At 35.1% G+C, this 25,723-nt stretch overlaps 2 protein-coding genes across 2 annotated transcripts; both read left to right on the top strand.

Annotated features, from left to right (window-relative positions):
• Window positions 1-15,886: 15,886 nt before the first annotated feature.
• LOC113496002 (brachyurin-like) lies at window positions 15,887-17,800 on the top strand. Its single transcript, XM_026875046.1, has 5 exons — window positions 15,887-16,125; window positions 16,290-16,560; window positions 16,802-16,900; window positions 17,161-17,354; window positions 17,602-17,800. Exons 1-5 carry the CDS (start codon window positions 15,910-15,912, stop codon window positions 17,707-17,709), a joined length of 888 nt encoding a protein of 295 aa, XP_026730847.1. The 5' UTR covers window positions 15,887-15,909; the 3' UTR covers window positions 17,710-17,800.
• Window positions 17,801-21,637: 3,837 nt separating this feature from the next.
• LOC113495612 (collagenase-like) lies at window positions 21,638-23,670 on the top strand. Its single transcript, XM_026874434.1, has 5 exons — window positions 21,638-21,894; window positions 22,152-22,419; window positions 22,533-22,631; window positions 23,085-23,278; window positions 23,421-23,670. The coding sequence occupies exons 1-5, from the start codon at window positions 21,682-21,684 to the stop codon at window positions 23,520-23,522; spliced, it is 876 nt and encodes a 291-aa protein (XP_026730235.1). The 5' UTR covers window positions 21,638-21,681; the 3' UTR covers window positions 23,523-23,670.
• Window positions 23,671-25,723: the final 2,053 nt, after the last annotated feature.

The raw sequence follows: 25,723 nt of genomic DNA, 5'->3' as shown, positions 1-25,723 counted from the left end.
TTTCTCCGAAAGCGAAACATAAATAAAACATAGCAAAAACTATAACTGAAGTACCAGGAGCGCAGAGACGATTACGTATTTCATAGAAATATTTTCGTTGCGCCACCACGCGGTGCAATTAAAGTTTTTGCGCACTCCACGGGGAAGTGCATCCGTGGCACGTCCTGAAGTTATGAGGCGATCGTGACTCCGAACCGCACTGTCTCGAAACACGGTACTTACTGTTTACTTCCTGCAAGTCGTTCGCTATTTTGACTTATAACCGTTAACTGCAAATGAAGCTGGGAGAGTAAATTTCGATCGAACATTTCGTTGATTCTATTTTGAGTTGGTGTTCTCAAACTAAGATTCTAGACTTGGACACATTATTTGGTTTTATGTGAATAATATGTGACTATAACTATACCAAAGCGTAATATGTGACTTAAGAAAATTCGTGTTCTTGCTACATCCGAAAAAGTAATAAAAGACATAAAATTATACGATTTAACAACATTGCCTTGCAAAACTCGAAATGAAAGATGGCAAATATAATAAAAAGAGCTTTATTTCACGAACCTATAAGTACCGTCGACAACAAAAGGCACAGAGCGGTTTTTATTTGAGAAACTTAAATTGAAGTAAGAGGGGCATCCCGTCACCGGTCCCGTTTATTTGCCCAGCATATTTAAGTCTCAAGACGTAAGAATTTTTCATAAGTGTCTAGCTAATTAGTGTTGGCACAAATCTTCAAACTTGAAACTTTTAATGACGACGAATGAAAGTTTACACGCTCCTTAAGTTCTACCACTCGGCGCACGAATTTTCTTGGCCTCATTAAGAAGTTGCTGTTCAATTTTAAGCAAAGTTGTTGCCATTATTGATAACGATATGTAACGTTATGTTCGTTAAAAATTACATCGTCCCACGCCTCATTACGAGATAATAATATATGTATGTTGAAGTTTTCCTCGTCACCGAGTATCTAATAGCATGTTGTAATAGGGACAACATCTAAAATAAAAAACGGATACAGATCCCTTTGATGGATTTGATTCTCCGTATACGCAAATAGTCTTTACGTTACGGAGATTATTTTCGTTCCTTTGTGAAAAACATGATTATCTTTACCAGAATAGATATCTACCGGGTTGTTGAGAAACTGATTTCCGAATAAATAAAATAATACAGGTAAATTTAACAGGTTTAGAAGCTCTATATAATAAGCAACGACCTCCGTGGTCGAGTGGCGTACGCACCGGTTTCAAGGTGTCGCTAGCTCTGAGGTCCCGGGTTCGATCCCCGGTCGGGTCAATGTAAAAATTCACATTTCTACATTGTCTCGGGTCTGGGTATTTGTGTTACCTTCGTTGTATCTGAATTCCATAACACAAGTGCTTTAGCAACTTACTTTGGGTTCAGAACAATATAAAAAAAAAAACAAATATCGTACATAATCTTTATGTCCTTTACAGCATTTTAAATTTATTCCTTAAATACATAAGATACTTTTTATAATCATTAAACGGTCATTCATACCTATAACAGAACCTTTTTCAACGATCTAGCAAGGTTACCAATCAGCTAACTGCAATACCGTTAAAGCCTAAAACTCCATAAACTCAAAAACAACACCAGTAGCTAAAGCCTTCCAATCTCCAGTGTTAGCTCAGATTACACTACTGTCGACACTACCCACACTCACGTAAAAGGGCAATAACGTGTGAAAATATCCCGCGGCTCCCGTGTCAATATCAACGCGATCAAATTCCATTAAGGTGCGAGAACTCTACCAAGAACTCTATAAAAGCCTGCGGAATAGCCCCATCTCATCTGATTTACAATACGTAATACGATAGAATTACAATATAGGATGCTTACAGAAACTTAAGTGAAAACATATGCCGTTTAATACTCTGAAGCAATTGCCTATCACAATATTTTCTCACGGTTTAAACTTGTGCCAAGTTGGTACGTTATCAAAGTTATACTGCGGGGTGCGTGGAAATTTTGAACTACATTAAAAGCTTGTTGCTGTATGGGATTTAATATAACTTTTCGGAATGTCTTCTTATATAATAAAAATAATATGTATCTCAGACCATTAAGAAAACATTTTTTTTTAATCTTTATTTATATTTAAGGGGTTTTTATCCACACGGATACGTCAACCCCATTGTACCTTTTAAATTTACTTACACGCTACTGAATAGGGAACCACTGATTACATACTCGAAAGAAAACATTACTTTTATATTTTGCTATGGTTGTAATCGGTGGAGAAGTACCTAAGTGGAAATAGAATTTTCAGAGCGAGGCCGACAATGAGATGTTTTAGGTTAAGAAGTGAAGAATGCTTCATCAGTTAGAACGCCATCATTATCAGCATCAACAATACAGACAAACGAAAACATTTTTATGTTATACTATTTAATACGTTACTACGTTATTATAATTTGTATCAGTCATAGTACATGCATCTGTTTTCGAGAATATTTACATAACCGCAGTAAATATAATCTCGAAATCTCAATTTTAATTAACTTGTGTGTAACAACATAACGTAAATTACGGTATCAAACGAGACCATTTATGAACCGAGCAAATAATGTGATTTCCCGTGAAATATATCCTCTGGTAGCAATTTATCAATCCATTAAGCTTAATTGAGGTGCAACATGAATTAAACGTAATTGATAATATTTTGATAATGCTATTCACAATCAGGCACAATTACATAGGGAAATTATTCCTCCGGGCCATCACATTATGTGTTTATAATTCATTAGAACTAGTATTATAAAGTGTTAGTACATTATATTTCTCACATTCTAGAATTTCACTCTTGTTTTTCCATTCAAACTTTAAAACGAAAGCGAATTGAAATTATTTTTTATTTTTTTTAAATATTATGTAAATATAATAATTTGCAAGCAATTCGCATAATTTATTTAGCGTTATCGGACATACATAAAAACTGCTACGCGAGCACAACGTCACGTAAAAAGTAACGCAAACTTTTCTCCATTCCTCGTCATATCTCGCAACGCCAATGTGTTTAAAGCTCATAAATTTTATAATATGTACCTTGTTAAATTTCATGTCATAAAAATGGTCGTTTTGACCCTAAATCAAAATACAAAAATTACGCTGTATCACAAAGGCACACCAAACACAAAGATTTACAAAGAGCTTAACAAAAACTTTAGAATCAATAGTTGTAGCGACGATGACGTAATAGGGTCCTAGATGGCACGCAAATTGAACGTTAAAGTTTCTGCGGTGCGGCAATAGAAAACGTCAGGCAACTCGTAGAAAGGCTATTAATTATGAGAGAGGAAATTGAAACCCCAGTGGAAATGGAAAAGTAATAAAATGCAACAGCGATTGCAAGATGAGTGCTGCTGCCGCCCGAGCCCAGTTCAAACTGGGGCAATCTCGACGCTCTGCCTTTACATTTTATAAGTACTCAGTTAACCAGCATTTAACTACGAACCGTCTGTGGTTTTGTTTGTCTCTGCAAATAATAATTAGTTGAATGAAACTTAGTAGACTGAAAACTTCTGTTTCAAAAGTTGAGCGGAACAAGCTTTTTATTTGGGAATATGAATACGGTTCTAATTTGAAAAGACGAGCCACCGTGCGGTTTTCTGGAATATATAATGAATAGCCTATAAATCTTTTAAACGACTTAGCAGATGATATACGGGTGGCGCATTGGTTATGTTGCAAAGCTGCTAAAGGTATTTATTAGTCGGCTAGGTTCCAAAGCGTAGATTCTGAAACGGGAACGTGGTAAGTACAAAGCAAGTTATGTGTTCGACTTCTTCTGCTCTTGTTTTGTTACCTGTACGATAATTTATGGATAAATTTTAGCTTTTTGAATAAAATAAAATAGTTATATAAAAAAAAAATGCTGTTTATCACCTTTACTTTATTCAACTTATTTAAAAAAAGAGTAGAACTTGCTCTTTATATAGCAAGTTATAAGATTGATAAATAACAATGTAACTGTTATTTTAAGTAAGTTATACATAAATTACACTCATGATCAAACTGCTATCAAACAAAAGCATTAAACATTTAAAGCATCATAACTCGTTTCCGCCACACTAGCTTTGAACATTAATATTCTTTTATATTTCTAACCGATATTTCCATTTACAATTCTACGGAATACAATAAAACGAAGGTGGATGACACCCAAGAACAATTCCAACAAACATTTATCACAATAGGCGTGTAAATCCTGAATACACATTGAAAAATAAAACCCCGCGGCAGGTGCGAATAGTCGCGGCAAAACAAAACTGAGCTCGATTTATGTATTGTCTACCGTAGCTATCAGTGATTCGGTTTAATTTTTTTTGCAAACAATAGCACACGAACCAAATGAATAACGCGCATAGACGATGCGTCGGCGAAATGTTCGCTGGAAGCCATTTTGTATGTTGTTGTGCGATGGCGTTTCATTAGCAATTTGTTACCCTCACGGCAAGTTTGCGAGCGTAGAACAATGAACGATTTCTAATTCTACTTTCGATTTGCGTACAGTTTTGATGTACCTATATTTTATTTATCATTTTTTTTTTGTAAATCAATAAAAATCATGTAACATTTAAAATTTTACAAAAAGTTTTAACCGTCACGGTTTTAATAATAATACACTTAAATTTAAAACTTTGTTGATCTCCCAATTTTTGCACTCAATATTCCCTAAATTCCAAAGTTCACGACCCATTTTGTCACACCTTTCAGAAAGAATGTGATATAAGCAATGTTTGTAAAAATGTTGTTTTACGAGCGTGATCCAGGGTTAAGTATGTATTATGTACGGGATAAACGAAACTGTGACGCAGCAAATATGTACAATGTTATATAAAAATTATGTTCTAACACTGACCGCCTCTTTATTGGAGACTACATTTGTTCATTGTGATCTATCAACACGTTATTGCTGAATCAGTTTATTTTACAATACGCACCGTAACAGTAGCTCTCGGCTTATTATTTTTAGGCTAGAATTATCTAAGGAATATAGTGTAAGCAAAAACGATTACTTATTTAACTTCAAAAGGAATTTTTCGTAGAAATTTCAAAACAACTTCTAACACTTGTAGGTAGATTTCCACAAATCTAAAATTTAGTTCAAAGTTCAATTCTAATTCCCTTTCGTAGAAGACACACTGAATAGACTCTAGCATAAGGTAACCAAGGTAAACATCTAGAGCAAGAACCACGATCGTTGGATTAAGAAACAAAAGCTGATTCCGCGAATGGAAATCGCATCTCCTTCCGTGAAACATGCGCTGCAAAGTTTGTCGCTTTTATCTCGCGTCAAACGTTTAGCAAAACAGCACAATTTTTCAAATATAAAGTCCTTGTGAGGATTACGTAAAAGCGTTGTTAAAATTACATCACGTTCCATATTAAATTACAGAACAGAACAGAATCGGGTAACAAAGCGACAAGAACCGTTCTCCGGGGATGAGCGGAGAATATTTTCTGGGTCAACACTGCATTTTATTATTTGCTTATTTTATTAAAATCTCCGTCGAGATAGTGAATCTTTTAGTATCGTCCTTGTCAGGTTTATGATGTCTAGCTACTTTCGTACTAATCTCGCGGATGACGTTAAACTTTGTTTCCTTTTCATTATGATATAAGTTACAGAAGTGATGTTTTAGTTTTGAGTGCTTTTTGTTTTTGTACAGCTGTCATTCGTCACACGTATGTATGAGACTTTCAAACATTTTGGAACTTTTATTTTTGCCGCATTGGTTACAATTGTTGAAATTATTACACCTAGTTTTCCTAATTCTGTTCCCTACCTAAATTACCAAATGAATTTACGTAAGACAAGAGGTAGACAAGAAGTAGGTCTGTTGCTTGGGAGGATTTTCAGGTATTTTCTTTAAAAATACATATCCAAATGGGTTCATCCTATACACATATGACTTTTCTTTTGAAACTATGCTTCATATGACACTAATTATCAAATCTTAATTCATAAATGTGTTAGAAGAACTATTACATTAAAACGTGATTGTAATGTCAACTACTGACATTTACGAGCATTACTTAACTGATCAAGTTGACAATCTTCTAACTAGAACAGTTAACTGTAATTACCTTAGGAATCGATTTATTACCAATTCCTTGATTTCGTCCGCCACTTGACGTCTGAACATCAATCAATATTGACGATATTTTCCATTAATTTGGTTGCGGGAACCAGATGTCAGTCGCTTCGTTAATTTATGTTTAAAACACCGATCTCCAGAACACTTTTTGTAAAAATTATATCCAAGAAATGTTTCTTTATTTATATCCAATAAATTAAAATAAAAATGTTATTTTTTCATATATTTAAAAATTTTAATGATTTTCATTAACACTGATAGATTTCGTGCAAGCAAAAGAAAAGTGCAGTACGTTCCGTCATTTTTTCCAAACATCGAAACAAATGACAATCAATAGATCCCGTATAACATGTAGGTATGTCCACTGGGCTACGTGTCCAGCGCCATTGGTCGTGTTTTTCAAATTTATACCGACACTCCGCATGAAGGTTCAATTAGCTCGCAGAACCGTTTAATCCGGATTTGCTTACCAACCAAGGGGACACCGTGAACGTTTATATCGGGATTTACAGCTCAAGTGTTGCTTTACGCCAAAGCTTCGGTAACGAGGACACGTTCAATATAATTTTTATGAAAAATATAACAAAAATTTTATTGAAAAGTTTTATACGTAAAGCAAAAATATTTTTGGCTTTTTTTAATTATATAGCGAGCGAATGAATGTCCGGGTCACCTGGCGGCAAACTATTACTACTGCCTGTTAATATTTGCAACTCAGTGACGATTTTTCGATGACTTTATGCATATTTAACAAGCCACTGTATTACGATCAAGCAAACAGTTAACTAGCAAGAATTTCATATTTATATTCACCTGATCCTGATCCACCAAACCATACTCGCCAATATTACTTAAGAAACCAATATTTCATTAGCAAATTCTATTTAAACAGAAGCTATTACAAAACAAAGCCCGAAGCAAATATTTTCGTTATAAATACATCCAAAATCCAAGATAATTGACTAGCTACGTATTACTTTAATTTATAACCCCTTAAATAAGTTTTACCCTCGGAGGACGAGTACGCCGCAGTCCAATTTTAAGCTTTAACTTTTAGTTAAACTTCGCCATATCTTTCGCGGCCCCAGATTCAGATTATGGAGTAATTGAAGTGGCTTATATCGGGCTCTCTTTCTCTAGAGCACCAACACAACTTTTGTTCTTGTTACGTAACGATTTGTTGTAATTATGTCTCTGTGATTAATGAATTCTGTGATGTTCATGTCAGCAAGTAAGGTATAAACCTTCTATGGCATCTATTGTATATTTTTTAAATAGAAATTAAAAAATATTTGTATACAATATTTTAAGTTTTTGTAAATAGTAGCGCAAAGCAAAACCCGTTTTTGGTGCCGGGTAAAATTGACAATGTATTATAGTTGCACAGCTTTGTTATTTTCATTGTGCTGCTGGTCTGATAAGTTCAAGTATTTATATGCTTTTTATACCGTAAATTTTTCCAATTGAAATCCTTAAAAATACGAATAGAAAACCCCATATTTTAATAAAAATACTTAGTAATCCAATCCTGAAATTCATATGTTTTTCATTTGAATTAAAAAACCTACCTTCCCCATTCAACCTCGCAGAACAATAAAACAATAACTCACAAACAAAACTGTTGTAAATCTGTAAACGAAACACCTAGAACACTTATCTGATGAGGGCACACTTGTGCCGAACCTGACCCAAATAAAACACGCCACTATCTACGTTGGCGCGGATTTGTTGCCGGAGCAAAGAATTTAGTGTTCACCCCTGTCGGGTGCAACCTCCACGACACCGGCACAGCCCTACCGCCAACCCAAGCCAGAACAGATTTATACCAACTAGAAGTTCTCTAGATCAAGTCTAGTAGAATGGAACGACCTGGTTTTAGGCTAAGAAAAGCAGGCTATAGATATTGGCAAATGTTTTAAACTAAAATAATACTTTATGATTTTATAACAACGTATTGTACTTAAACATTCTCTTTTAGTCACTGCTGTACCAAAGTCGGAAACACGATGGATTGGACTGGACCTTGGATTATTTGAATCACCTCAAGTCCAATTTTAGTTTTCTGTTACTAAAATAATTATGTTTCAATTTTCATTTTTTTACCAACATGTGCCAAAAGTTAAATATTAATATTTTTTAATAAGTCATGTCAGATACCGTTGTAGCGATGCAAATCAATGGCAAGGTTTTGCTGTTTCCAGATTAATTATTAAAAACATTATTTTTTCACAACGTTTTATACCTAAATTTATTTACTCGAAACCTCAATTCTTTTACACACAAACAGTCACGGCCATTTCAAAGTTTCCTATTTACATAAAAAAGAATAAAAATGGGTACACGAATTCCTGGAGGTTCTATTCCAAACATGCGGTGTGTTTACAACAACCGAGTGTGAACATTTAACGGCGTCGCTCGTAGAACGTGTGACAACGTAACTTTTTGTTCACTTTTGTTGAGCACACCTGAAAAAGAAAAAAAAAACGCCGACTGTCCAGTAATTCACTGCCGCCATGACATGCAAACCCCAGTACTACTCGTTGCTGAGTAATCACATTTCGTGTTATCCTTTTGTTGGCTCTGTTAGGCCCTAAAACGCTGTGATTTCACTGGAATTATAGGTGTTATAAAAGTCTGTCGTTCTGACAATGTGGTGACGACGAGCAGTAAAGAATATCACCATATTTTTTAAATGTTTACAAGCATACTTTATTATTGGCCTTAGATACAGTGTTATAGGTATTTTCATTTAGTTTAATATCTGACGACACAGATTTATCGATAATCGGATTATGAATATTCTTCGTCTGTATTAGCTATTGTTTAATTATGTGAATTTAAGGAAATATGTTATTGAAAACTATAATATTTTGGAATGAAAATACATTCGACTTATTCTTTTGTATTCTACTTTTAAATTGTAGAGTTACTCAATAAACTGGGATGCAATTTGCGGATATAGGTATTCACAGAACATTTCTGATAGGACACAAACTCTTGGATTATCGCCAGTGGCCCGACGTGGATTTGTTACAAGAGTGGAAAATTCAGTGCTCACCCGCCTTAAGACTTGCCTTCCAGAATCACAAAGTTATAGAGTCGCTACAGCTATATTTATTTAGACTCTGAAAAGATAACTCGCGTAGATAGGAGTATACTAGTTGCTCATAGTGTCAGTTCTCGCCTTTTTATGTAAATAGACTGTACCTTGCTCATCCCGTAGGAACACATTTTCGAGATGAAAGCTACCTAATTGTTAAATAACGGTTTTGCTCATGCGTAGTTTCGGATTCACTCAGAGTCCTTAATGTGCTGAAATGGCGGTGACGTCGCGAGTTAAACCTTTTTTGAACCAGGAGTAAGCTCCATACCACGTTATTGAAATTAAAGAGAAATAAACTTACCTACCTTGTAGAAAATAAAATATTAATATAAGATTAGTGATTCTACAGAAGACAATATAAATGTATTCAAATGTCAAATCTATTCACCACGAGCCAATTTGTAGTGCGTGTGATTGTTTTTAAATAACTTCAGTCGCTTGCAATATTGTCGCTTGTCCGATTAGATAACCATACTTTATCGACATACACATTAGCACATATAGATTAAGTTATGTTTATAATTTCGTTTATGTTGACTAGCCTATTGGTCTAATAGTTCGTGGCCCTGTCTGCTATACTGAAGGTCGTGGGTTCAATTGTTGTTCTGATTCTGGGTGCAGTTAGAAATGTATAAGTAAATAAATAAATAAATGTTTATCCGTTTTCTAATACTCATAATACAAGCTCTCCTAATTTAAAACTAAATAGCGTTCTGAGAAAGTTGTGGAATATTATATTAATAGCATAATCACATGTTTATAATGGTAAGCTTAATATCGAAATGCAAATGAGCGCCGGCTCCAAAGATTCCGGTCGGCAGTATTCGTAAAGGAGCACCTACATCGGGAAACTGTCGGATTACGCGGGCTCCGGCCCCGAACGAAAACTTTTATCCTTCACTGTTTTTATATTCGTTGCCAACTTGGTCCTACATTTCCTACCTACTTGAAAAATTAAGCTACTTTCCATGTTATACGATGTCTTGTATCCAAGTGTCCCACTGTGCGCTGAATAGCTGGCTGTTTAATGACATTTAATGATGTATTTAACGACCCTCCGCTCTTCAGACTCACGGCTTAGACGACATCATAAACAATTATTTCTGTTTAAAACCTGCCCTAAAGAAACAGACGTAATTATTTACGATTTTTACAGAAAAAAATAACAAAATGTTGTTATTTTGGATATAATTAAAAAATGAAATCCTTGTTAACTCAAAGGCACTTTTCTGCTTGACGTGAATGTAAAAGAACGTAATTTCTGCTTTAAAAGGGGTTAAAAAGACTTTATAATACATGGAAGGGTCATTACACGGCTGTTGAGTTCACAGCACACGTGCAAAAACAACCTCAAAATATAGGCATGAAACGGAGGCACGTGTTTAGTGCCTATAGGGATGTGAGGACCACTCCAGCGCAGGGCTGCGGCGCGCGACGCTTCTTGAGATTCTTAATTTCCTTAGATATCTCTTTATGAAGCTTTTCGGCAGAATCTCTTAAGAACCCTACACAGAGACTACACTATCTAGAAAAAGCTATCTAATTTACTTTGACTGGTATATCATTTAGATATATTTAAACGTGGACTTCCTGGTCATTATTTAAAAAAAAACCAATCCGTACATTATAATACAACAATATCAATGCCAGGCAACCCTACACTAACATCATTAAAAACTTACACGCAATACCTAATGCAATTCAAATGCAATCTAAACACTAAATTAATTACAAATATTTCCGCCACATAATAGGTCAACGAGGTCCAAACTAATCGGCTCAATGCAAAACAACAGTATTACTGGCGTGTCCAATTATTCGCTGACACGTTCGCTCTACGCATAGTTAAAATATTGAAGGACTGAGCCCAATCCGTCTGTGTCCACAACCCCTGCTCTCTGACTAGGATTAATGGCTAACGTAATTAAAGTAGTTACCAGCAGGTGTGCCTCTATTGCTCTGCATTGAGCTTAATGCGTCTGTAAACGTTGCGGAATATAAAAAGTATTTAGTTGAAACAAGCGAGAAATACATTAAAAAGGTTTAGTCCACGGGCTTTGTATGCGATATGAGACTCAGACTGCCTCATACTGCGGTTATTTCAAATATTTAATGTGTTATTTACTGCTACGACGAATTAAAATAATATTCACAGTAAGTACCGGATGCTTTCACTGCACAAAAGTAATTTCTTTAAGAAATGTCGCAAGACGAGTAACTAAATATATTTGATACAATTATATCATTACTCGATAATGATAAGATACAATTACAGAAATTGAAATAAAAAAGATTGCCTATCAGTTGACAGTCGTTTTGGAAAACCCCAACAACGTAAAAATCCTTTCAACTGGCAAATAATTAATTAATCCTAGGGTATTTTTAACACAGTAGATACTATTTAATCTCTAAAAGATAGTGATTTGACATTCCTTGTGATAATATCAGTAGGGGAATTATTCTCAAATCAAAGCAACAAAACGGGTATTCTATATCTAATCAGGGTAATCGTTACGAAACCAGTGTTTATGGTATATTCGTATATGTATCGTATGGTATATGTATATACCTTGGATTAAGTATCTTCAAGAAATAAACAAGTTGGATCCATCGACTTCGCCTGCGTGTAATTTTAAAAGAAGCCTTGAAGAAACAAAAGTTTATGACAGGCAAATACTCGAGTTACTTATTTTTAAAGTTATGAACTATTTGCGTGCCAAACGCTATTATAGAAAAAAAAAGCATCAAGTGGCAATGGATAAACTGCTGGATAAATACCTCTCATAGAGAGAAGGAACAAGCACAGAACAAATCTCCTCGCTTGCGCACTTACACATTACTCGAACGTCAATTTTATTTCCCCAAGATATTTTTATTTAACAATCAATGGTGTCAAATTTTGTCGTATAACACATACTACCACTTTATCATTTAACTTAGGTACCTAATATAGCCATCCATATTTTACTCTACTCTACCATTCTGTAAATGCTATAAACCTTTAAAAAATAGTCAGCACATAACATAGTACAAAACGTAAACCACGAGAACAAAGCCACGTGGAAACTGAAGTCATAACTTAGCTGGGGTGTCCATTGAAAGTGTGCTACTAAATAAAGCGGGAAAGATTAGCGCACGAAATTTATTAAGCAATTATTTAGCTCCTAGTTAAAGTGAACGAATGTTCTCCTCTATAGGGAGGTATTTAGAAAGATTAATATGAGAACAGGCACTGTAGAAGGATACTTGTTTAAATAATATTAAATTTGAATCCATGGATTTTTTCATTGGGGATTGAACTCGTGACATGACGCTGTCAGTGCGAACTGGCATCAACCACTCAGCTTTCCAATATACAGTCCTTGTTTACCATATTGTTTTGTCACTAAAAGTTTGTTTTGTCAAGGACATCTTTTAAGATAGTTATATTACTAAATCTACGTACTTTAAAAGCACATTTCCAACGAATAACATGAATTGTTTTCTTGAGCAAATACCAAAGTAAGGTTATTTAAAACGCGGTGTTTAAATGTCTAATAGACAAGATACACCAATACCAATAAAAAAAAACAGAATTCGAGGCAAAAACCTTACTTGAAGTGTAAGTTAAAACTGTGTCAAATAATTTGGATTATAGCCACTTGTATACATAGAAATAAGGGCCGAGGGTTTGGCCGAGATTCATTTTGATTACGAAAGGGATTAGGGCTTAAGATCCGTGGGACAAGACACACGACGACACGGGCACCTATTTAATCTACTCCGATTAAGCACATGACCTCACTCAGAGGAAATTGATAGACTTTTAGTAATTAGATAGAATGTCGTATGTATGAGTTAGATTCCTCTTAGTATTGCAATTACAAGGTACAAGCTGGCTGGTACTCAGCTTGATGTAACTTACTTGAAAAATGATTTAGTTTTACTCTATTACATCAAAACTTATAAATATCGCCTATTTGATTGTCTATTTTATCGTATGGAAGTGCTTTTGGATTATTCCGAAAATAATATTGCACACAACGCCATCTAGTCTCAAATTAAGCAAAGCTTGTATTATGAGTGCTAGACAATTGATATACGTACACATACATTTCCAAAAACACACATATTATAGATAAATTACACCCAGACACAGATTGAAACATTTAAACCACACCCTATTGAAATTAAATTCTACTTTGGAACGATAAAGGAAAGCATTGAGAGAAAATCGATATTTTAATAATTAATTGTGAGCGAGGGTTTAAAACACCACTTGTCACCTTAGGTAACCACTAACAGCAGTAATGATTCTCGTAAAATCCCTAGAGTAAGCAAATTCTTACTAACGATGTTTACCGTATACAGATTTACACGGCCGTTTAGCCTTTAGGGATTTATACTTCAAAAAAAAGTTTCCGAGAAATAAGTATCGTGGTTCGTGCAAAAAAATTGTGTTTCTTTACCTATTTCGAATAGCATAAAAACAAAAAAAAAACTTATTTCGTACAGAATTAAACGATACAGTCCAGTTTATTTATAAACACAAAAAACTGCATTTCGTTAGTAACATAAACTCTCAACTGAAATGTTTTTCTCCCAGCAGTTGACTACAGTCCCCACTTGTTTAACAAATTTAAACAGTAAATTTAGTCAAAGGCTATAAAACACTCGTGAACTGAAGACACCGGGTGGAACACATCCCGACGGACGAATTTACCGACCAGGGGTGTAAACTAACGCTGCACTACAACTAGACGTACGTAGGAACATGTAGCGACATGTCCAACTTAGCTGCATGAAACTTTAAATAAACTAAATAAACTGCTATTTAATTCTGCATAGAAAAAGTATTGAATGCTTTAGTGGTGAAACTGCAATACTATCGATACTTTTTTGATATCCTAGTGATAGTTTTCTTTTAGTCAACTATTTGGTGACAAATTACCGGGTAGAGAATTCTCTTATTTGGGTCATGATCTTAGTATTTTTGAGTGCACAAGGAACTAAAGCAATCCGCTTCCGGAATCCGCACTAGTCCCTTAAAAACGATTCTACTTGAACTTCAACTAGAATAGAAATAGGATCGGTTTCTAGTGGCGGTAGGATTTGGGGTCAAAAATTCTACTCTATTGTATATAGATTGTATAAGTGCACTTAATTAATGCAAACCGACCCAACCTAATTTTTATCAAATTACATTGCTTATATCCTTGCTTTGAGAGTAGAGTACGGCCAAAGATCTTCCCAAAAACAAAACTGTATTTAAACTTAAAATACACTTAGATCGCTCTGTCACTTTACGCTCTGAAAAAAAAAGATATAACATAGAACTTAATGATATACATCATATAAATAGATATATGGTAATGATACTTAAAAAGTATATTTTTGGCAAATAAATTGTGCGATTTCCTTCTACACTTATAACACTGGGAAAACAATACAGTTTACCTAAATACAATTTTTAATTTCTTTTACACACACATTCAAAAATGCTGCTATCTATCTATATAACTATGGCACGGATATGTGTGTGTTCCTTTGTTTCGATTCATTCTGCCGTAGTACAAAGTCGGGCTTTTACAACAATACCAACAATAGTGGTCCAGTATTTCGCCGTAGATTTGTCGTTGGAATCGAAAATTTAGTGCAACCTCTTTTAAACTTGACCTGTTACAAGGAACATCGACGGCTATGGAGCAGCAAGCACAAACATTCGATCAATTATTGCGCATAAGATTTTTTTTTTCTTTCATAAAAGAAAATAAAACTTTTACGATGGTTTTTTTCGATAATAGGAATTATGACTGGGCTTAACAGTAAAAATCTATTTAGCTCCTTGGTTAGATAATTAAAAAATATTAGACACGCTTGCCTTTTCGTACCTACGTACGAACCTACGTAAGTTCCATTAACTCTTATTTCATCAATCAATATGGTCAAAAGAAAAATAAATATCCATTACGTTCTAAAATTTTGGACTAAAAGAGGGACACAGAAAAAAAAATGTCATCATCCATTTTTTGTTTGAATGCATTTATCTCAATAACCTGTATTGAGAATAAAATTCGTACTTTCTTATTTCTCCTCACTCTTCGAAATCGGAAGGTAACTTAGCCTGGATACGAAAAAAAGTTCCGAAGATTGATGACAAGGAAATGATAAATAAATTACAAATTAGCGAAACAATAGGCGAGAGAAGTCTTCGCGGCGTTTACGTTGTAAGTGTCGGGTGCTACGTCCTCAGTAGGGCGGATTACGCGCTCCCGCCCACCGCTGCCCACACCTGCCCCGCGCACTTGCACAGTTTTGTATTATCCCATTTCAATTTTACTGCAATAAAAACGACTAATATTATTTCAAACTTCGATTAGTTTGACTTTTCGGTAAATGAATACTGATATATTAATTTTGTTTCTTTTTTCATTTATATTTTCATAAATGAATATTTATTAATAAATTAAATAATAAACACACCAAACAAAGCATAAGACAATTTTAAAATTTAGTAGATAAGATGTGTCTCTAAGTGTGATTCACCACCTTTAAGGGTTTTTTTATTGATTTGATGGTGATAATGTGATAAAAATATTAATAAACTAAATAAAGTACAGATAGGGATTAAAAAGATAGGTTTAACCAATATTATAGTATAAATAGTAGACTACTCATCATGTTGTAGTTTGCATTCAGTCGACAATGAAGGTGCTCATAACATTCGCATGCTTGGCTTTAGCCGCAGCAGTATCTGCTGACGACATCATAAATGTTGTTACCTCACCTGTGTTCAACTATCACTGGAGATTTGGAATCGACAAGGCTACAAAAATTAAGAACGCTGAAGAACAATCCGCAGTCAGCGGGCAAAGAATCGTTGGAGGATCTTTTTCTGATATATCTGAGACTCCCTACCAGGTAAATCATTTGCAGATGCGAGTTTTCATTAACATAGACTAAAGAAATATACCACAGTTTCTCTTTTTTTAGTCAACTATCGTTCTTGACAGTGTATAGTCTGTTTTAAGTCTCCGTAAGATCTATTGTTTTTATTTTTATTCACTGACCATCTTCTTTTCCAGGCTGGTCTGGTGATCCAAGTATTTTTCATCCTGACATCAGTTTGCGGTGCATCCATCATCGCCCCTGACCGCGTCCTTACTGCAGCTCATTGCAACTACGATGGAGTGATGACCGCAAACTCTTTCACTGTTGTACTTGGTTCTAACTTCTTGTTCAGCGGCGGCAGACGCATCGTCACCAGAAACGTCGTTATGCACCCACAATGGAACCCCCAAACCACAGCTAATGACATTGCTCTTATCCGGCTTGGTGAATCCATCAGTTACACTAGTAAGTACCTTCGGAATACAATAATCACCCCTTTTAAATTATTCCATTCGTTTCCTTTTATGCTAATTAAATCGCTCCAATATCAGTAAGTGACAATTTTGAAAATATGTATTCGGCATTAAGCTCGTGGCCAATTCTATAAACACTTACGGATTTAAACAGATATCTTGCCTACGAAGTCTGATGACTAAGCTGATAAAATGGTAGCTATTTGATAAACGTATGTTTACTTTACTTCCAGACGTGATCCAGCCCATTGCTCTGCCTAGCGGTGACGATCTCAATAATGACTTCAACGGTTGGAATGCTTTAGCCTCTGGATATGGCCGCACTGCTGACGGTAAGTAACTTTTAATGTTTTATGAATGATCGAATCGAATTATTTTGTACACCAAAACTTTTTTAAAGCCAACATCATTTTATCAATTAACTTAAATCAAGCTACACTAAGCGGGTCCCACCCAGCAAAATCTTATGCAGTTTAATCACTAAACAAATTATTACCACTGCTCTTCTTTGTTTCCATCACATCACCTCACTAATATCAAAACAGTGTTGCCATAAATATTCTTATTCATGACATCGCTCTTTTGTCTTCAGATTCCAACATCGACAACAACCAGCGACTGAGTTCCGTCACCTTACCAGTCATCAGTAACAACGCTTGTGCTGCCATCTACGGTAGCATCGTGCGAGCCTCAAATGTATGCACCAGCGGTGCAGGCGGTCAAGGCACGTGCCGTGGCGATTCCGGTGGCCCTCTCGCCGTTACCAGAAACGACCGAAAAATCTTGGTATGTTGAACTAGCGAAATGGTGGGTCACGGGCTCAATAGATGTAACAATACTAGTATTTGAATACATAAAATATTGAGGATGTTATTTTTTTTGCAAAGAACGCTATGAATTAATTTTAAATAATTCCATAGGTACTTTGTCGTAGAGTTTAGCAAACAATCGATTCTTAATATTCTGCCACTGATGATAAAATACTTCAGGTATATTTATTCTCATTTAAAATTTTGCTTCATTTTATTAATAGATTGGTGTGACATCCTTCGGAGCTGAAGCAGGCTGCGAACTCGGCTTTCCTGCTGCCTTCGCCAGAGTCACCTACTACGTCGACTGGATCAACTCTCATTATTCCTAAACTATAGTTTCGTAACTGTGATACGAGTGTAATTAAAGTAGGTCTACAATATATTTTTTTTTTCATTATATTCAAATCCATTCACTATTCAGTATGCATTTTCTTAGACAACCTTATCAGCAACTGATTATTTGGTACTAGTAAGTAAGACATTTTTTTCTTGAGCTAATTCTTTTTAAATCTTTGCTATTAATAGAGTATTATCAAAACAAATGTCAATTTTTGACACATTATAACCGTTATAATCTACTTATTCATGGTCTACTTAAAAAATTATAAACTATCCTTCGATTTTTATGCTATATTTTATATTGCCTATTGATCTTGTTAACATTACCGTAGACGAGATTATAGTCACATTCATAAACTTTGTAACACTTTAACTTATCAATATCTTGTAAGTTCATGCTCAGATTAGTAATTAAAATATGCATGCACGTTGTATAATCCTATTCGATGACTGAGATGCAGATTATTTTTTCTCAAAATATAATGCAGAAATTAACAGAAGAGAACAGGTTTTTTCAAACCTAATACACATCAAGTAAATAATTAAAAATATATTTATAATATTTAACGATGTATGTATTTAAAATCTCAAAAACTTAGGGTTTGTTTAAACCGAGTTAAGCAATAGCATACCCAATAATTTATCGACCTCATTCAACATTAGTCTGTCTATTAGGTACTTTAATCCATAAATCACAGGTTCAGAAACTAAGTTCGCGGACCGAAAGTTTCAAATAGAAGTGAAACTTTCCAGTTATTCGGTTCTAAAGGAATGTAAAGTAGAAGCCAGTAGTTCAGTGTAGGTGTTGTAGTTAGCATAAGCCACTGAGAGGTCTTCGCGTTAGTACCCACCCTTCACGGGGTACCTTAGGAGCAATTCCACCAGCGATATTATAAACGCGTTTCATTGAACTGGGGTAACTTTGAACGAGTTTAAAAAAATCTTAATACTGTAATTACATACTTTTAACCATATTTTTTTGCCTCATACTTAGGAGAGATATAATATGGGCTATTCTTATGCTGACAAAAAGCATTGTGTCATTACCGGGGGTTTCCATGAGGTTTCTAGGGTTTCCAGTGCATATTCAAGACAGTTTCAGCTGTGGGACAGTATTATTAAAATAATGAAAAGTATTCTTAGAAATAAATGAACATTACATTCTAGCAGTAAAAAATTGAATCCTTTTGTTTCAGTGAGTTTCACAAACATAAAAATCATAAACACAAAGACACCCAGACTCAGAAAAAGCATTCGTGGATCACACAAATGCTTTCACATTGCACAAGACGCTCGTATCAGTCGCGATCTACGTTTTTTTGTACTGATCGGATCATACACGTCCGTGGAATCAGCCTCAGACGCCTTCGTGACCTAGTTCCTAGTTCACACTTACACTTCACATTTCTATTCACATGATTCGCGTGAAAACTGTGCCTTTAGAAAAACCTCTGCGAATATTAGGTTGAGCTGCACTTGTAGCTTTGGGTTTGGGTGTTTGGCCCTCTTCGATACTGAGATCACGGACCAGTTACGATTGGTCATTCTAATTAATAATGATCGACGGCATATTTATAATGTTATCAATAAAAAAATTGAGTCAAAAAAGCTTGTATTATGAGTACTACTCATAATACAAGCTATGCTTAGTTTGAGGCTAGATGGCGTTGTGTGTAAGTTGTAGAATATTATTAAGTGGAATATTAAATGTATTTAACATCGAAACTTGGCATTTCAAAACATACAATATGTTTCATGGCGAGATCATCAAAATAGCCTCTTACTAACAATAACTTAAAAGTATTTAAACAAGGATTCAGTCACACCAATCATTTGCGGTCCATTAAGATCATAATAAAATTATGAAAGATAGATGCAGCAGAGGTCCGTGTATCAAGCTAAAACTTTAATACTTTCTGTTATCAAACCCGACAGACTTAACTACAACACTAATAAACTCTCGTTGAATCCAAGGAATAATGAAAAATTATATTAATAATATAATTATTAACTGTTCGAATCCGACTGTTAAACCCACTGAGTGAGACGTGTCGCGGCTTCGATACCAGTGTCGAACAAGAATTTGTGTCCATAAATAATCCGTCAAGTTCATTACAGTTTTTTACATTAAATAAAAAGACACTTGCTCAGATTACACATGTCCGACAGTTTGTTATTCGCATCGTATCTATGTAATCAATATAGGGAACTGTATTTTCCCATTTTTGCTTAATCGATTATTTTTATCTAAATCTTATCAGTAATGGATTAATTACTTACGCTTAATTAATAGATAAGAGAAGACTGTGTGACTATTTGAGTAATAATTATAAAAATACTTTTAAAACAATAATGATTTTTGCCTAAGATATTGTATAGCAGCCAATGCATTTCGTTAAATCTAAGAAAAAAACAAGCAAATGTTTATTGACTTTGCCCCAGTGGCTGACTAAAGAAATTATTTATATGAAAGTCATCCAATGAATTCAAGAACTGATGCTAATCTGTTGCCGTCAATAAATTAATTGATAATAGATTGTGAATTATTTGCTAACTTACACAGTGTGTATAATAATATGATTATGTATGAGTAGTATGAGGCAGCTTATTTGAATCATTTCATATTTTCTAATTTCTCTAGCTGTACCAGCAAACGTTGTTTTTCCATATAAATGAATCTAGAGAATAAAAACAAAAATTACCTTAAATTACATTCACATAATTACATCTTCGTCATATAGCAATATCAATGGTTCACCGAACTCACTTGTACTGATAAATCGTCTAGCTACAGCTGCAACTTCAAATAGGGGTCTTCCTTCCACCAATTTAAAACCAGTCAACCACCAGTTAAGTAACTAAGCCATTTGTATTCGTACATGTTGAACTATGTGTTTTAATAAATAAAATATTTTATTTTAATTGAGAGGCAACCGGCGCCACTTTGACCTTTAATTTAGTGCGACAGACTTCCTCGCGTCTAACACCGAAGGTTATTTATGGTGACTGGAGGAGCATTATCAGCCCTGCTTCTAGCTCTTGTGCGTCGGGCACTAATTGGGAAAGTGGTTGAAAGCTCCTGCTCCCTTTACGACCTTCTTTGAGTAAATTCGGCGACTGATCTCCAAGATTCCTCACATCCAAACATTGCGGCTACTACAGCAGGTAGCGATGAAAGAGTCTGGCGTTGTATTGCCCAAGCTGGACAAACGTCCAGGGTATGCGGTGAATTATTCTCTCGTGGCAACAAGTAATTGCCGAAGCAACAGTATCCCGACACTATCTGCGACATGCGAAACTTTACTTCGCCACGTTGAATGCAAACCAACCATTCCCAAAGATGACGAATTAGACCTGACTTCTACTGGCCGGACCAGACATCCGGACCCCACCAATCACAATATGAGAAACTGCTTGATTAGAGCCTCTTTTGACGCGCTGAATAGAGAGAGTGATCTCCTCGGAATCCATATTGCTTGACCAAAAATCGGGTCCTACCCTCAACAGATGTTCAACAGGGCGAGCAGCATTTATGCGTTCGTACTTCTGACTTCATCCAACAACATAGAGTTGTTGGATGAAGTTGCATGTACGCGAATGTAATGTACCCCAATCAAAGTAATTCATTAATTTAAAGTTTCCAAGTAAATTATCAAAAAACATTTCAATATGCGAAGAGCATGATTAATGTGTGGTTTATAAATGAAGTAACTGGTGAAAACCATACAGGTATAGAACAAAAATCAAAAATGATAAAATATAATGTATTATGTTAACCAATTCATACAATTACGGTGATACATCAACAATCAAATGAATTTAATCACAGCAGATTAAGATTATAAGTAATTACTTGTAGTAAATAAGATTAACCAGAAATAGAGGTATAGACAGATACTATATATAAGTCGCAATTTTTTATTCTGAACTTCAGTTGTAGTTGTGGGTTACTACTGTTTAAAATGAAAGTGTTGATTGGATTCGCTTGCTTGGCCTTGGCCTTAGCAGTCTCTGCGGAGGTCTTTGTAACGGAGCAGGAGTCTCCTCTCTACAACTACCACACCCGATTTGGTATCCCCGAAGCCCAGAGGATAAAGAAAGCCGAAGAATCTGCCGCCCTTGGAGAAAGAATCGTCGGTGGATCAATCAGCTCTATTGCCGACACTCCCTACCAGGTAAATAAAAAAATATATTTTGAAGTTAATAGTGCATTCAAGAAGACAATATATATTTCTCCAATTTTTTTTATAAAAACATCCTATTTTACTTACCTACTAATTTGTTATACTCTGGTCCGAAACTAGTCGGGCAATCCCGTTAAATACGCGTGAGCAAACCATTACATAATTAATCAATCTCACGATAGTTACTATCAAGTTCAAGATCATTTTTTATTTTCGTATGTTTATTTGTTTTATATGATTTTTTCTAGGCTGGTCTTGTGATTCAAATCTTTATCATCCTGACATCAGTCTGCGGTGCTTCACTTATCTCCAACACTCGCTTGGTGACTGCTGCCCATTGCTACAATGACGGATCAGTTACCGCTAACTCCTTCACTGTTGTCCTTGGATCCAACACCCTGTTCAGCGGCGGTACTCGCATCCCCACCACCAACATCGTTATGCACCCCCAGTGGAATCCAAGCACTGCCGCTAATGATGTCGCCATCATCAACATTCCTTCAGTTACTTTTAGCAGTAAGTTTCTTTGAAAACCTATAAAAATATATTTAAGGTATGATGGAATTGTTGTATTTGTTTGATTAATTTTGCAAGATTATTTGTTCATATAAGACGTTTGTTGTTTTCAGATGTGATCCAGCCTATCGCTCTCCCCAGTGGCAGCGATCTGAACAACAACTTTGCTGGCTGGTCCGCTTTGGCTTCAGGCTACGGTCTTACAAGTGACGGTCAGTATCGTCTTTTAATTTTAAAGTGGAACGAGCTATCTTGCCTTCAGTACCCATTAGCTTCATAAGTAATGCTCTGCGGATCCAATACAATAATGCCTTCAGAGTACTTTTGGGACTGCCGCGATTTTGTAGCGCATCAGGGACGTTCGCTGATGCAGATGTTCCTGACTTTGGTTCACTTGTGAGACAGAGTTCAGCATCACTGATGCGGAGAGTACGCGATAGTTCCAACAGTCGGGTTGCTATTGTAGCTGGTCATGTAGATAGCCCCATAATGTGGCGCTGCATGACCAGACATCGACCAGCATTTAGTTATATAAAATAATATTTAATTAATTCTAGAGTAGTTTTCTGTTTAGAATTTATGTTATACATAACTATGGACTATTATGAAATAAGTCTGAAATAAGTAACACAACCTGCAAGTAACGTTTTATAATCGTGTTTCAGGTGGTAGCATCGGTAACAACCAGCAATTGAGCTCGGTAACCCTGAACATTATAACCAACAACGTCTGCGCTGCTACCTTCGGTCCTTTCGTGCATTCCTCAAACGTCTGCACCAGCGGTGCTGGTGGCCAGGGAACCTGCAGGGGAGACTCCGGTGGCCCTCTTGCTGTCCAGATCAACGGACAGAGCACCTTGGTAATACTTTTTTTATGATATACTGGACTAAAATAATAAACAGTAAAAAAACTGAGGATAGATTCTAGAGAGACTAAGTTACAGGTTTAAGGGCTGAAAATACGAAGAGTGCATAGAGTAATTATGATTTTCTTATTGCCAGGTTGGTGTCACTTCCTACGGAGCTCAGGCTGGATGCGCCGCTGGTTTCCCCGCCGCCTTCGCCAGAGTCACCTCCTTCGTCAACTGGATCAACTCTGCTTAATCTCATAATATTAAATCTCTTTCTGTCTATGGTAACGGTTCTTCTATATAAACCGAAGTAGCATTGTAATAATTTACACCATCATACCAAATGACTAATTTATAAATGTTACTATTATGTATAAATAAATCAATTAATTAATCTAAAATACAAGTTATTATTTATCCTAATAAATAGAGTAGGAAACGAAATGTATTTGGTCCGATTTTTTAAGTTCAAAATGAAATTGCTAAAGAAATCATTTAATGCGCGCTCCATAATTTATTTCCCTTCATTTTTTTGTTATTATCCACTAGGGTCATCACAAAAGGGGATAATAAGCAATAAGCATCACCTCAAAGATTTATGAAAGATTTTAAGAATTATGCAATATACTAGACAACTGATAATGATTAATATATTTATCAATACAAGTTGCGTAGAACATTTAACGCTCCTGGGGAGAAGGGATAGAAAGAGTCAGAGCGATAGTGAATGCGTTTTACTCGAATCGTACATGAAAAAGCATCTTAAAAATTGCATAAGAGTTTATGCAAAAGCCCTAAACATGTCTTACTTATGTACGCGATAGTAATAAACTAAAAACGATAGCTAGGTTCAGGGGTTAAAAATAAAAAAGCACATTCTTTATGTTTATGCAGACAGAGGGGTATTTAACTTTGACGTGTCTGTCTGTGCCGATCGGATTGAGATATTTCAATTTAGTCTATTCACCCACGTTTCTATATTCTCACTTTCTTGTTTGTTTGTCGTTCCGGTTGAATTTTGCTATTAAATTTTGAGGCCCTTCCCAATAAGCTAACAGGCTGAAATCTTGAGGGTAGCTTCAAAGCCTATGGGATTTTGATAAAATCTTAATGGGCATTTAAATACGTGGGTTTTCGATTTTTTATTCTAATTTTATTCTATTCTTAAATTAAAGGTGAATCATGAACAGGGCTTCTTAGACATGTTTGCTGAAATCAGTTGAGGCGTTCAATAGTTGTGGGGGTGGGATTGGGGAAGAATAACCGAATACCTGTAAATACCACTTGTGTCCACTCAAATAAGTGCGCTCTGATATAAAATATTCATGACACAATAGTTTTGGGACTAGTTCGTACACCCAATGCATATCATCAAACTAACTAGAGAAATTATTGAAGATATCACCTTCTAACTCGTAATATCTCATTCAAAAGTTCGACATTGCATATAGTGGAGCGCCTGGGGGTTTTGACCTCGGAAAATTGCTAAAGTGAATGATTTTTTTTGGTTGAGCTGGCATTTTCTTTCTTACACTATATCTTGCAAAGTTTACCAAAAAAAAAATTGTCATATCAATTTTTTCACTTTTTAATTGAAAAAAGATAAAAAATTAATATTCCATCATATAATTTAATTTGACAGCAGTTGAAACGTACAACTAAACGGACGTTCTCTGGATAGTTTAGTTATAAATGACACGTGTTCTGTCTTATGTTGTGTATTAAAAAGTGAAAATTGCGTGATTTTAAAATATGCTATATTATGTTAATAACGGCAGTTTCATTGAAGACTTTTTTTGCTGTTGATCTTCTGCTCAAGACTTCACTTTTTCGTGTAAAAAGGTAATTTGATTAAAAAACTGCAATGAATTAGTAGATAAAAAATTGAATAATTAGCAAATGGTTGAATGTAAATTAAAGTTAAATAAAAAAATATAAAATAAATAAAACGCAATCAATTTTGTTATTTTTTTTATTACAGTTTAAAAAAAATGGATAAACCCTGTACCCGTATCATGGGTGATGAGCATAGTTGCATACTATGTGAAAAATTAGGTTCATCAACCGAAATGAACTCAGATTTAGGTGAAATTATAACAATTAGCAGAGGAATAACCACTTTGAGATCGAGCGAACATCAGGATGGTGGATTGTTACCTCACCTGCAAACTGAATTCGTGTATGCTCATACAAGTTGTCGTCCAAAATATAAGTATTAATAGAAAAAATATTTAAATTGATAAGAACACTAGCTGACCCAGCAAACGTTGTTTCGCCGAATATATATTTTCTAGTCGTATGTATTTTTAATGCCACATTAAAAAAAAAAATTTCGTCCAAAAAGTATTTTTTTTTAGTGTGAGCAGCCTTTAACACTTAGGGGTTCTCAGACCTACTGAATACGCATATGAAATTTGGTAGAAATCGGTTAAGCCGTTTCGGAGGAGTACGGTC

Source organism: Trichoplusia ni, chromosome 7 (genome assembly GCF_003590095.1).
Source record: "Trichoplusia ni isolate ovarian cell line Hi5 chromosome 7, tn1, whole genome shotgun sequence".
Taxonomy (NCBI): Eukaryota; Metazoa; Arthropoda; class Insecta; order Lepidoptera; family Noctuidae; genus Trichoplusia; species Trichoplusia ni.
This window is presented reverse-complemented; position numbering and strand designations above follow the sequence as displayed.